This window comes from Mytilus trossulus, chromosome 14 (genome assembly GCF_036588685.1).
Source record: "Mytilus trossulus isolate FHL-02 chromosome 14, PNRI_Mtr1.1.1.hap1, whole genome shotgun sequence".
NCBI classification, from domain to species: domain Eukaryota; kingdom Metazoa; phylum Mollusca; class Bivalvia; order Mytilida; family Mytilidae; genus Mytilus; species Mytilus trossulus.
In genome coordinates, this window is record NC_086386.1 from 48,745,385 (window position 1) to 48,760,334 (window position 14,950).

General features: G+C 29.5%; 1 protein-coding gene across 7 annotated transcripts in view; it reads left to right on the plus strand.

Moving 5' to 3' along the window:
• The window catches only part of LOC134697021 (cGMP-dependent 3',5'-cyclic phosphodiesterase-like), a 123,507-nt gene extending 111,301 nt beyond the window's left edge, over positions 1-12,206 (plus strand). For all 7 annotated transcript variants that reach the window (XM_063559033.1, XM_063559032.1, XM_063559030.1 and 4 more), the window contains 10 exons: positions 1,734-1,856; positions 3,039-3,109; positions 4,114-4,236; positions 5,010-5,097; positions 6,309-6,356; positions 6,783-6,857; positions 7,482-7,581; positions 8,249-8,361; positions 10,564-10,709; positions 11,524-12,206. In XM_063559033.1, the coding sequence (XP_063415103.1) occupies positions 1,734-1,856; positions 3,039-3,109; positions 4,114-4,236; positions 5,010-5,097; positions 6,309-6,356; positions 6,783-6,857; positions 7,482-7,581; positions 8,249-8,361; positions 10,564-10,709; positions 11,524-11,734 (1,098 nt within the window). In that variant the 3' untranslated portion in view covers positions 11,735-12,206. The remainder of the gene's footprint in view (positions 1-1,733; positions 1,857-3,038; positions 3,110-4,113; positions 4,237-5,009; positions 5,098-6,308; positions 6,357-6,782; positions 6,858-7,481; positions 7,582-8,248; positions 8,362-10,563; positions 10,710-11,523) is intronic.
• Positions 12,207-14,950: the final 2,744 nt, after the last annotated feature.

The window sequence follows — 14,950 nt, forward strand, 5'->3', positions numbered from 1 at the left end:
GGGGCAGCCATGTACCGGGGACACATTCTTGTTTTAATGTGACTTTGCTTTTAGATTATGCTTTTGATGATATTCAAATAATTTCACCATAACCACAGCTTATGCTTTAGTAGGATTCAGGGTCCTTAAATATAAGATAAGTTTGGTTTGATTACATGGTCTGTATCAATTGACGTACTTACAATTTTGGGTATTTAGCTGTATTGTGCCTCGGAATGACCTTATATCACGTTGTGAATTCTGATGTCAAAATTTACGGGATTTTGTGTGATTTTATGTAATGGTGGACAAATTTTCATGCAAGTGTAAATACATCTATTGAATAAAAATACAGTTTTTTTCTGTATCTTCCTTCATCAGAAAGGTTCAATCAAGCAAGCTAAGGATGTATAAATATTGGCAATGTTAGAAATGTAGCTATATGATGACAGGATCTAAATTGAAAACCTAAATTCATCTACACTCCCTATTGTCAGAGGGAGTTGAAACTTTTTATTTTTGGTTCTTTGTAATTTCTTAATTTACATCAAAAGGAAAGTTAAAACAATATGTAAAGAGTACTGAATAAATTACTATCAAGCAGAAGATAAGGTCACATAACATGTTCATTCTTTAGTTTAGATTTTAATCTGAACAGGATGTGAATAAAACAAAAATGATTCACTGAAATTTATTTGATTTATTGTCAAAAATTATTACAAATAACAAAAACATTATCTATGTGGAGGACACAAACATTGATTTACCTCCAAAAAAAAAGCTATACAAATTGTCTGTTTCAGAATATAAAGCATCATGGGTTATTTCATTGTTCGTCCCCCAAAACGCAAATAACGTCACACCATTGGTTAAATTTCCATTGTTTATGACATTTTTAACCAATCGGGACGTTTTGTTGTACACTTTTGAAAATATTACCCAGGATGCATTAGATTCTGAAACGGCGAATTAAGTCATATTGTGTAAGATGGAATGATAAGTTGTGTTATCTTTGTTGTATTGTGTGTTTCATTTCTGTTTATGGCAAACATATTTTTTCTTCAAACAAAGAAAACTCAATGCCCTCTTTCCAAAAGAAAAAAAATATAACCAAATACATGTGTAATAGTGAATAGTGATGAAATGTTTCAAATAGTAGAGAATAATTTTTATTTCATACATTTATTCTATTCCATAGCACAAGCAGTACCTCCTGATGGCAACATGTAAAAATTTTAAGAGATTACAATTCTTTTCAAATTAATGTTGTTTATATGGTTTGTTTCATATTAAATAATTTAATTTTGGATGTAACAGGTCCACTGATTGGCTGACATTAATTTGTTATGAGCCCATAGACATAATATAGTTATGTGACCGTGACGTCATCAGCGTTTTTTCATGGTTTTCTACGGTTTAAAATGGAATTTAGAATTAAATTATAAAAAATGACTGTGATATTTTTTCTGTCTATTTGAAATAACATAAAAAATGTGGTGCACACTGTTAAATAACCCGCTACACACTTTATTTAGTGTGCACCAAATTTTTTATTTTATTTCTTCATGGACAGAAAAAATATTACAGTCATTTCTTAAATAAATACTGTAGAACAAACATATCATCAAAACAAAAATGCAGTTTATCATACATAGCTGAAAATCTTCAAAATTTATTTACAAACGTGTAATACAAATTTTGTCTAAGTAAACAGCAGATGAATGAACGTTTCTAATCACCTTTATAAATTCCAGGTGGCAAGTGATGAAGTTCAAGAATTAGCACAAAGTGAAATTCCACCTCCATCTCACTGGCATGCTAATTTTAGCAAATTTAATTATCCACCCAGAGAAGTTCCAGAAGATGACACACCATTAGTATGTATCATATGACAGGGATATTATATTTTTATCATCACGAAGTTTGTAATACAATATGATTATTTTTAGTAAATAATTAAGTATTGTAAAACCTTCTATTATAATGAAAACTAAAGAATATGGTGTATTGATTCATGATGATAATTGTATATTACCGGCAAAACCTTTTATTATGATGAAAAAATAAGAATATCATGTATTCATTCAGTATATAGAATCCCTACACCCACTACACAAAATCTTCACTCAAGTTATATGAAGTAATTCCACTCATTTATACCGAGAAACACAAACATTCTCATAGAACGCATTACAGAAGCAGGATTAATTGGTTGACTAATTTGTTATCATGTTCTATTGACAATTCTATACCCAAATTCTGATATTACCATTCTAACAGGAACTAAAGGAATAGGACCTTTTTATAATTAGTAATTTAAGAATTTCAAAGGACTCCTTGTCACAACGTGGGGGCAACTCCTGAGACCCTTTAACTTAAGTCAAGGAGTCAAATGAAATATGTTTGAATGGGCAAAGCATATTTGTGTATGAATTGCTAGTATGAAATACATGGAAAAGTATTTTACTATATGGTATAAAACAATTTGTGTAGTTTAGTCAGGCAGTTCCATGTAAAAAAAATCTCAACAAATTTTAATAGCAAAAGACTGTTCTAAATGCAGATAATTTTTGGACCAAGACGCATTTAATCTAGCAATAAATATAGATTCTTCCCCTGCATCGAGTGTGATATGATATTTATCTACTCAAGACAGTTGAATTTTTAAATGTTTAAAATTTAAATGTTGAGGTTGTATAAATATCGTATTACACGAGATTTGGTGGTGGAATCTGTTTCTCTAATGATTTTCAAACAATACACAGGCAAAGTTATTCTTTCTTTGCGATTGATCTGCAAAGAGATGTGTTCTTTCTATGTGACGTCATCAGACATGGTCGCCTTTTTTCATGCCATAACAATAGGTAATTCAGACGAAAACAAGCAAAGTTGATGTCACAATCAGATTTTAACCAATGAAGAACAGTCGAACCACATGTTGATCAAACTTTTTTATACAATGGGTGCAGAAAGGGATAAATTGACGAAGAATTAGAGAAATTGTGTTATGACATTAAAAGTGCTATTTTATTTAATTTGTTACTTTCTTTTCATTTCAGTGCTGTTTAAGTATGTTTGAAGATTTAGGATTTATATCAAGATGGAGAATAAAACGGGACACACTTGCAAGGTACAAAGGAACCAAATTATCAAATAATTAAAAAAAAAAAAATATTGTAATGTTCCCTTTGGCAATAATTGACAGCAAATATTTTACTCCTGAGGGACAACATGCATAGTAAAATGAAAAAAAATATAAGAAATATAAAAAAAAATTGAAAAAGACTCCACTATAATAAAAATGTTCTAACAATCAGCAAGAAACTACAGTAAAACCTACATATAAGGGTCACCTTTGGGACTTGAGAAAGTGACCATATGAGACAGGTGACCTCTGGATTGAGGAAACAAATGCAAAAGTATACTTAAACAGTACAAGAAAAGGGTTACCTGACAAGGTCTGTTTGTTAAAAAGAGATCAATAACTTTACAGCAGGTTAATCGGGTGTCGGTCTATTTTTATTATGATCTGATATATGGCACCTTTTTGCCTGCAGATGTTGACCTGGATTTTGGTATTCGTATAAAAAGAAGATGTAGTGTGATTTAGAATGAGACAACTCTTCACAAGAGACCAAATGACACACAAACAAACTACTATAGGTCACTGTGAGGCCTTTAACAATGAGCAAAGCCCATACCGCATAAAAGATGTGAAATGCTCATTTTAATGTTTAAAAAGTTTGTATAGACTAATGTCTTTAGTTTGTTTTTTGTTTGAATATTAGTTAAAATCTGCCAAATCTGTCTTATAAAGGTGTTTGGACTCTGATCTCAATACATTTCAACTGTTGTTTTAACAGAATTATGTAAGGACAATATGTCATATACTGTAAACCAACTTATTTTGGCAGATACTTTATTTCGCGTTTTACCCTTCCTTGACCACTTCGCGGCTATTCAATTTTGAGATTTTCTGATTTACTTCTTGAAGTTTAATAAGGAAAGATCCAAGGTTTACATATATATTCGCTATGATTTATATTCGCGTTATTTTTCTACTCACGAAAATTAGTTGGTTTACAGTTTGTAAACATTTTATTGATGATAAACAAAGCATTATATATTTTACAGATTTATATTGATGGTAAAAAAAGGCTACAGAAACCCACCATATCATAATTGGATGCATGCCTTTGCAGTAGCACATTTCTGTTATCTGTGTATAAAGAATTTTAAATTGAATGAATGCATGGAGTAAGTATTAAAAGAGCAAGTAAATTTGTCATTCATTGACAATTCAAGCTGAATTTTTCATGTCTTTAAGTTTTATAAAAATGATTTAAAAAAAACTATACATTTTATTATGTAACACTATTCATAGAAAGTGTTTTTTAAATTCAATATATTGGTATGCCTCAGATGCACATAAAGATGACCTCAGGCTAAAAAAAAATATTTTAATTGGTTCTTCAAAACTATGCTGTCCATCCAAGCATTTAAGTATACTAAATCTTATAACGCTATCACAAATAGCTTCTCTGACAGAAGTTACTCTGTGGTGATAACTTTTTTAACCAGAAAGTGCAGCATTTAATGCTGAAATGATATACTAGTCTAGCTGCAATTCTTCCAATTTCTTTTTAGAAATTGGACCCTTATTTCAAATTTCAGAAAAATCTGTAAATTTCAATTGATTTTGTCATGGTATTCAATATAAACAGGAAGCACTATGTTTAAACTTGTTTCCAGGCAATAGACAAAGAAAGACAACTTGTGTTTGTAATGATTTTTAGAAGGAAATATAAAAGAGTTATGCTGATCCTGGAAAACCAGGACTCATCGTCAGCTGTCTGAAGCATAAATCTCAGTATTAAAACAAGAATTCTTTGGGTTAAAATAAAAGTGGAAAAATAGTGTGATCTTATGATGTGATATTCAAATTTGTTAAACTGAAATTCCTTTTTGTTGTATAAGACATTCTATTCTGTTTAATATTCTATTCTTATGGATGTTTTATTTTATTCCAGAGATATAGAATTGTTTGCATTGTTTGTATCCTGCCTTTGCCATGATATTGATCACAGAGGGACAAATAATTCATATCAAGTTGCTTCTGTAAGTTATCAATTATGTAAAAACACACACTTTCATTTTTTGTTTAGTTAGATTAGAAAATTGTCAATGGTGAGAAAAAATGTAATTGATGTCTTTGCTGAAGAATATTTTACAAGTTAAATATTAATTCCGAGGGAATAGTATACTAAATAATTACATAATGACTCAAAATTGACAACAACACTTCAAATGGTCTGCAATTTTATTTACTATGGTCTACATGGTCCACCAGACAGAGTTTAATTAAATAATTATATATTATGTTCCAGCTAGAACAGGATTATTATTTAAGGTGGTACCTAACACTACAGGGAGATAACTCTGTAAAATCAGAAGAACGTTTGTAATGACGTCGTATTGTTAAGGGAATATTAAGCTTCTCAATGATCAAAATTAGTTTTTGTCAAACTGCTATATAACCAGTGTAATTTTTCTGGTTGGTTCAATTTTTTGGAAATTTTCATATTTTTGTCAAAAGTTCAAAGTAAATACTTTCCCAAAATTTTAAGAAAATTAAAGGAGCCAAATTAATTTTAGTTCAGGTGTTAGGTACCACCTTAAACATCATCATAATCCATATATATTTTATCAAGCAAATTTCCTCAAATACTTGTTTATTACCATAGAAATAGAAAAAAAGTTTAGAATTAAAGTAAGGTTATCTTGATCTAAAGTCAGGTTGCATGGGTTGCATATATATACACAATAACAAGGAACATAAGCTCTTGAGAGTTCTTTACCCAACTGAGATTGATAAACAAAACATACATGTAATAATAACTTCAGATACATATGAAGTAGAAAACAAATACATGCAATAAGACTGTTGAAGGATTCAAAGTGAGAACTATTTGATATTTACTATAAAAAGAAAGACAACCTGTACATATTTGAGTACACATTTATATGATAGAAAAACAAATGATATGAGGTAACCATTCATGACACAAAATAAGTACGGCCCCATAAGTACATACTCAGCAAAAAATCATAAAAAAAACAAAGAATCGGAACTTTTATTACTCATCTTCATCTGAAAGTCAGTGAGGCTTGCTACTCGCAAAAAAAAATCTTTCACCTGACTGCAAGTTTAAAATAGTCCCTAGCACCAGTTTGAGTGAAATTAATATTTCTTTCTGAAACAAATATTGATCTTTCTAGGAAAGTATCGATAAGATATCAATAATCATGTATTGTCTGTTATATTATAGAAATCAGTACTGGCAGCTCTATACAGTTCAGAAGGTGCTGTGTTAGAGGTAAGAAATGAATGCTTTAGTGTGTTGGAATTTTATATTCAAATACATTGTAGATAGAATATAGGATTAAAAAATATTTAGGGAAGGAAACAATGAGATACAATATGTTAAAAAAGTTTAGATTAGTATACACCTTGAAAATAATGTTTTGGTGGGGTATATAGTAATCACCCTGGCCTTCTCCCTTTCTTTCTTTTTGTCTAACCATCTGTCTGTCCATTTGCAGCTCTTTTACAATAGAAAGATGGATATTTATGAATCTTTACACAGTTGTTGAACACAACTCCTCATTATTTTCATTCAATTAGACTAATGCCCTTATGTGTTTATCTTATAGACATGTTCTGGCATAAATGTTTTCAAGAGACACCAAAATAGAAGTTAGTTTATAATTTTTGTTTAATATATTTGTTTTGTCTTTTTCAGAGACATCATTTTGCTCAAACTATGTGTATAGTAAATACTGAAGGATGCAATATATATGAAAATTTAATAAGCAAGGTTAGTGTATTTTCAAAGATAGAATAAACAAATAGCTTCATCAGACTCAGTATGAAAACAAACAAAACAATAAAAAAATGAAGATTTACTTCAAATATATGTAAAGATGTATTAACTTTTAAATATTTCAAAAGTTCCAACATGCCATTCTGACAATATTTGGGACTTTGCAGGGTTTTCTGGCAGACTGGCTGTTAGCAATATTTAATGAATGTATGTAAAGGATACAGGCCATAAAACAAACCTAATTGTAACTTTCAATCTAAATATTTCCAGAAACTGATATAAAACAAATTTGTTCTTTTGTAAGCTTATGTTTATCATGATAAAAAAAAATGTTTTGATTATTATAGATTACTTCAGCTGTGACGGCGAAAGTGAGTTAAGCAATTGAGTTGAGATGACCAACAATAATCTGTTTATTGCTATTTTACTTATGAAGATGTTGTTAATTTCCTTGACAACAGCATGTATTTCCTTAGTTTCTAGCGATAATTTTTATATAATTCGACTTTGATTTCATATCACTCTACTCCACTGAGAAAGGAAATTAGCAGCCAGCAAGATCAAAGGAAAAATTCATGAAATAGAATATTATAAAACATTGTAATACTTTTATTTCAGGATTATCAACATGTTTTAGACTTGATGAGAGATATTATTTTAGCAACTGACTTGGCTCATCATTTAAAGATTTTAAAGAATATAGAAGCTATGGCAAAAGGTAATAATCACGTCACATGTTAATGAGTGATAAGTAACCGACTTATCTGAACTTCACATTTTTACTTCCTGTTAACTTTGAAAAACTTCAGTTATGAAGGCTTAAGGTGGTACCTAACACTTTAACTAGAATTAATTTGGCTTGTTTAATTATTATAAAATTTTAACAAAATATCAACTTTGATCCTTTGACAAAAATATCAAAATTTCAAAAAAATTTAAACCAGACATATTATCGAGGAAAAAATGGTTGGATATATAGCAGTTTGACAAACACTAATTTTGATAATTGAGAAGCCAAATGTTTCCTTAACAATACAACATGATTAAAATGTTTAGCTGATTTAACAGAGTTTATTTTAATATCTCCCTGTAGTGTTAGGTACAACCTTAAAGAAACTATAGTTTATTTTCTAGATTATGGAATACATTAAATTTATGACAGAGACATCAAATGTGCCTTAAAGAGTTAGACAACAATTTTAAGTTGTATTTCAACATCACTGTTGGCTGAGTCTAATGTTCATGAAGCTACTTATTCAATCAGTGAGGGCATTATCATGATTTGAAAGTTAAATAGTCAAATATCAGGTATTGTAATACAAAATGAATGAATAGTAATGAAAATAAATATACATTCATAATCTAATTATGCATTTTTTTTACAGATAAATTTGAAAAAACAAATCTTAAGCATAGAAAACTATTGCTATGTTTAATAATGACTGCATCAGATCTCTCCGACCAAACAAAGCCATGGGATTCAACCAAACATATCGCTGTAAGTCATTACTTAAGAAGTGGTTGAGAATTACATCTGCTGTAAAGCAATAATAGAAATCTGTCATATTTTATTCTTATTTTATGAAATCCTGACATTTTACTAATATCTCAGTGGAATAGCATTCGAACACATACAGAAATAGACACATTTCCATTGAATTTGCAACAGTTAAGAAAATATTTATCCAAGCTTCCAACTTTGATGCCTGTTTTTATTGTTCTGTAGTCAATGATTGAGACTATTCAGCACTGATCTTGCAATCTTTTTCAAGATTCTCAAGAAGCATGTATGAATTGAGAAGATGTACTTTTGGGTTTTTTTCTCGGAAGGCAAAAGGGCCAAGTGAGCATTTCTCATCACTTGGTGTTCCTCGTCCGTCGACATTAACTTATACATAGATAGAGATAAGCCCAGACTTTTTTTATTATCTGTTTAACGAGATCCGCCGACTCCACATTGTCCGATTTCAGAATAAAAATAAAAGTAGTGCTTCCTACTTTTATTTTTATTTTTTCCGCCGACTGTAACGAAATCCTCAAAAAAAAAAAAAAGTACGAGTTCGGGTCTGCGATTATTAATTTATCTCTTGTCGCATGGTCAAACAAAACGGCGACTTCCGGGAAGGGACTGTTTTTTTACATTAAACTTTAAGTCCGATCACTAGAGAGAAGTTCGTGTTCACTCAAATTTGTAAAGTGTAATAGAGATGAGACAATCGGGGTCATGTTGTCCAATGAGTTACCGGAAGATGTTGGCATCAGCCGCATTATAACCAACGAGGCAGATGTTGAACCTGACATGCCGGTCAACGTTTTGGAAGAGTTTGGGTTTATATTTTTCCTTTGAAGTAGTATCGTAGTATGCATATTAAAATAGTATCAAAGATATCAATTAAAATCAATAATGCTTTTTGAATTTTGTGTATGGATTGGACCAAATCATTTGAAAAACCACTTTTTTTATTCACGTTCACCCCCTTTCACTTTCGCACCCTACAGGAGGGGGAGGACAGGGGGTACCCTTCTCCTACCCCCGTTCTCCTTTCTCCCATTAGAATAAAACATCTCCTTTTGATATTTTTTCTTGAAATATTAGATCATTTTTTAAAAGGAGAGATATTTTATTTTTTCTCCTTTCTTCAACTTTTTCTCCTTTCTCCCAGCCTTCCTCTCCTTTCTCTCACCCTCTTTCTCCTTTCTCCTACCCCCTTTTTCCCTGTCTCCCTTACCCCTGTCCTCCCCTTCCTACAGTACACGTTTGCACCCTACACCGGAATAAAACTTAGGAAACTCAAGCTGGTAGCCCAGACCAAATTATTCCTAAATGATGTTTGTATTTTGAACTAAATTTTATCAAAATTTTAGTAGCCCAGCTCACAATCTAGAGGTCTGTTTTCTTCCATTGTTCTTGTATTTTGATAAATTCTTAAAAAAAAAAAAAAAAAAAAAAGTCACTTGGATTGGTTTTATTTTTATTTTTAGTGTCGACTGGACCAATTTTGCACTTTTTTTTTTTTTTTTTATTTCGTCCCCTCAACCCTATTTTTTTACAAATTTTCTCGTTAAGCAGATAATAAAAAAAGTCTGGCCTAAATTGTAAACAGAAATAATGTTACCAAAGTAAGACATAAAATTAAGTCAACATGACCAAAATGGTCAATTGACCCCTTCAGGAGTTATAGCCCTTTATATTCAATTTTGAACAAATATCATAAATTTTGTAAATTTTTACAAAATAATTTCCACAGTAACTACTAGCTATAGGCCAAGTTCATTATAGATAGAGATAATTGTAAGCAGCATGAATGTTCAGTAAGTAAGATCTACAAACACATCACCATCACCAAAACAGTATTTTGTCATGAATTCATCTGTATCGATCCTTTGTTTAAACGTGCATAGAACATGGTGAGCGACTAGTTATTTCACCACACCATGCATACATTTTGAATTGGATATTTTATTTAGATGTTCAGGCAATTTTTCTTAAATAACCACATCCCACCAAATATTAACAAAAGTGCATTCCTCCCCCCTTCAGGTGGGGAACATTTTTTAGGAACACATTTGGTATGTTAATTTAGACAAAAAGATAACAAATTCAAACTGCTGTTACATTTTCTGAACTTGCAGGTCCATTTAACTTAAAGTTTGGTAAATATCATTTTTATTATAAACAAAGAATTTATCTGTTTTGCAGGCTTTAATCTACAATGAGTTTTTCTCCCAGGGAGATTTAGAGAAATCATTAGGTAGAACACCTCCTGAGATGATGGACAGGGAAAAGGCTAGGATACCAGATTTACAAATTGGTTTCCTAGACCATATAGCATTGCCTGTATATAGGTAGGTTAAAAGACAGTTCAGGTCAAAAATAACAAACAAAAAAAGAAAAGTAAAATAACAAAAAAAATCAAAAAAAGAAAGTTTGTAATCAAATGGCAAATCAAAAGCTCAAACACATCAAACAAATGGATAACAACTGTCATATTTCTGACTTGGTACAGGCATTTTCTTATACAGAAAATGGTGGATTAAATCTGGTTTAATAGCTAACTAAAGCTCTCACTTGTATGACAGGCACATCAAATTCCATTATATTGAAAAACAATTTGTGAACAAAACAAACATATAATAGGTAAAAATGACCCAAATTTCTAATGTATGCAGACTGTTTAATATTTAATTGGAAATTCTAAGCATGAATGATTTGTTTTTCAAATATGACAATGCAGATAATTTAAAGGTGCAGGTATTATATGTGAACAGTTTCAGCAATATATTTAAGGTGGTACCTTACACTACAGGGAGATAACTCTGTAAAATCAGCTAAACGTTTTAATTACATCGTGTTGTTGAGGGAATATTAAGCTTCTCAGTGATCATAATTGGTGCTTGTCAAACTGCTATATAACCAGTGTAATTTTTCTGACAAAACCATTTGTTCAAAATTTTTGAAATTTTTATATTTTGTTGAAGGGTCAAAGTAAATACTTTGACAAAATTTTATGAAAATTAACGAGCCAAATTAATTTTAGTGAAAGTGTTGGGTACCACCTTTAAACTTCAGACATTTATTTTTTTAATTGACTCTTAAATTTGCTCTGTGAATACTCTTACCAAATGTTGAATTAAAATATAATTTCCTTTTAAATTCCAGAGTTTTACAAGACTTATTTGTTGAAGCTAAAGTTGTACATAATACTGTCAAAGAAAATCATAGACACTGGGAGAAAATATGTGCTCTGATCAAGTTACGGCGTGGAGGTAGCTGTGAACAGATGAGTTATGATCAGATTTTAGCTTTAGAAGAGGAAGCTAATACTTTACCAGAAGACGAAGTTAAAAGTGTAACACAAAATGGTCACTGACAATAAAATCATTGTGTGTGGGTAATGTTTTTGTAGATGCTCAAGTCATCTAGGGTAAAGTTAAGTTGGTCTGATATTAACATGCAAGATATTGTTATTAAGATGAGATTCTGTAACATGAATTGTAAATCAATGGCTTGTAACAGATGGGATAGAAAATACTGATTGTTCAATAATATTTATTTTGTGATAGGAAAATAACAAGGCTTTTCAGATGTATAATACTTTAATTGATATTTATATTTTTACATATGACAGAAATATGATTTTACTATAGAAGTATGCAGATGGCATTTTAACTATTGTTGGTAAACTTTTAATAAAAAGAAACTACTAACATTTTAAAACTTAAAAACTGAACTATAAACTGACTTATTTTCTATATCAAAGATCTTATGATATATTGCATTCTTAGTTTCATCATGTTATATAAACTAGTACTCAGTTATAAATTTGAATTATTTTTTTGTTTATATAAAGTGTGTCAATAATAAAAATTTGACAAAATATTTACTTTGACCATTTGACAAAAATGTAAAAATTTCAAAAAATTTGAACCAACCGTTTTATCAGAAAAAATACACTGGTTATATAGCAGTTTGACAAACACCTATTTTGATCATTGAGAAGCTTAATATTCCCTTAATAACACAACGTAATTAAAACGTTTAGCTGATTTTAAAGAGTTATCTCCCTGTAGTGTTAGGTACCACCTTAAGTGTGATAATTAAAAAAAAAGGCATATTATGTTCAAAACTGTCAGAAATTTTTACTAGAATTTTGAAAAATTTATTACATGAAAAGATGATGGTTTTCCATTTGTGAGTCTTTGGATATCTTCTGAAACATTTATAGAAAAAGAATGAAAAAAATTAATTGACTTTAATGCCAAGAATATGTTTTTTTGATGGTCAGTTTATTTCAAATATAAAATAATTGCTAACACCTATGTGGGATAATTGTATGAACCAAGTATCATTTATGGAATATTTCTGGCAAAAAAGGAAGTGTAAAAGAAAGTGTGATGTTTTACATTCTGCATGCAAGCTATTAATGCATTGTATTTTACTAATTAGGTTTGCTTTTAATTCTATTTATGATGTTATGAATGAGTATAGAATTGTAAGATTATAACATCGTTCATCTACATCTAAAGATCCATTTGAATGACTGAAATAGTGTTAAGAAAGTAAAGTAGCAAATCTTTACTTTGTACTATATTGTTATGTTAGTGTTATATATGTGTGTTAATGATATAAGTTTACTATGTTATGAATGAATTTGTTGATTTTATTTTAAATTTTATTATTTAATCTTTAGTTTATTTATATATTTACATTATTATCCTTTAAACATTAAAAACCATTTGTCATAGGTTAAATTCACCAAAAAATATCTTTCTTTTCTCCCAGAATTAAACCATTTTTACCAGTCGGAGGGCTAGTGATATTATTTTATTGTTTTTCAATGTGTTACTAAAACACATTTTGTTGGTATTAAATCAGTTGTATGATTTTGAATTAGCGATACATTACAGTACAAAAAATGAAAATCTCGGTGATTTCACTGAAATGCTGTGAAAAGATGCTTCTTAGTCTTTTTATATGCAATCTTTTCATAATTCACAGCTATTTATGCATAAACTTTCATTTTTATAAAATATGGGATGTTAGATATTAGTTTATCTTGGTTAAAATAATTATGTTATGTTTTATTTAGATATGTTTGATGCAAGTTTTAACTAGAATTAAGTTGGTATGCAGTTGGACGAAAAGTTATATTTTATTGCTCATTATTAGAATTCTGCCATATACAAATATGCAAGTTTATTTTCTTGTCATTAACTGAATGGTATTGGTGTAGAACAAAAGAAATGATATAATGTAAAGATTGACTAAAATTCTTACAGGCATATTACAGTAAAACACCACTGGTCAAATGGTAGTATTTTTTCCTAAGTTTGACTTCAAAAATTGGGATTTTCTGCTTTCCACAAAGCACTCAGCATTTAGGAGTAAAAGTAAGATGGATAAACTTAGAGTCGAAATAATTCAAAATAATGTTTCATTCATTCATACCTTCTTATCTTAATTTTGTCAGTAATTACATAAATTGAAATAAAAACAACATTTTTTTTCTAGATCTACTTCAGTTTTATTTCATATGTAAATTTTCAAAGGGTGTCATCTTTTTCATTTGAAGCAGTGTTAAGTATTTAGTTGTAAAAATTTTAGTTACATATACACAGTATGCAGTTATAGCTCTCTTTGCTCATAGATATTTATAGTTATATATATGCAGTTAAATTTTTATCGAATTGCTAGCAAGTGATTTATTCTTGACTTTAGTGCAATCAGAATTTGAAAACCCGACCTTTGTAAATGTTCCTACATTATGCAATCATTACATAAGCTGATACGGAGCGTAGATAACAAATCTTTGATTTATATGTCCAATGTGAATCAAGTATGTATACATGTCTAATGTGAAAGACCTGTTAAGTGTATGATGTTTGTGATATTGTAACAAACATGCTACATATGTTATACAAAATTTATAAAAAAACTGATATTTTAAATTATTTATGATATAATATTAATTATGTTTATGATATTTTAATGAAGGATTTTTATAAGTTTCTTGCATTACAATTTTGGAATTTTGAAATGGTTTCTTTTTTAAGGACCTTTAAGTCATACAGCTATACAGTTCTCTATGTATTAAGTCTTCTTTTGCTCCACAAAATTTTCACTTTGAGTGATTGAACTAGGTTAGGAGTATGCATTAATTACTATACATTTTACTATGTTGAAGCATGATATTTTTTATTTCATATCTCTGTTTTTCATAAATAGGTTTCACATGAAATACTCATTAATTTATAATGTATTTTCGTAGATTTCTTTTTCATATTATGTTAGAAAAACCAGTAAGAAATCAGCCCATTACCTCATTTTTATTTTTTATTTTTTTTCAAATGTAACAGTGCTAATTTAAACCTTTTACAGCTATTTTAATATGTGTTGGATGTAAGTTACCATGTTGATATAGAGAAACAGACACCATCTGCATTATATATAATTAGTTTATTAACCAATAAATAACTAAGACAGTTTTGATTAATGAGTATGTGAGAACAGCATAGAATATTTACATATTTTATGGCCATTTCAAAAGACTACCTGAATCTAAAAATGCATTCAGCCTGAAGATAAA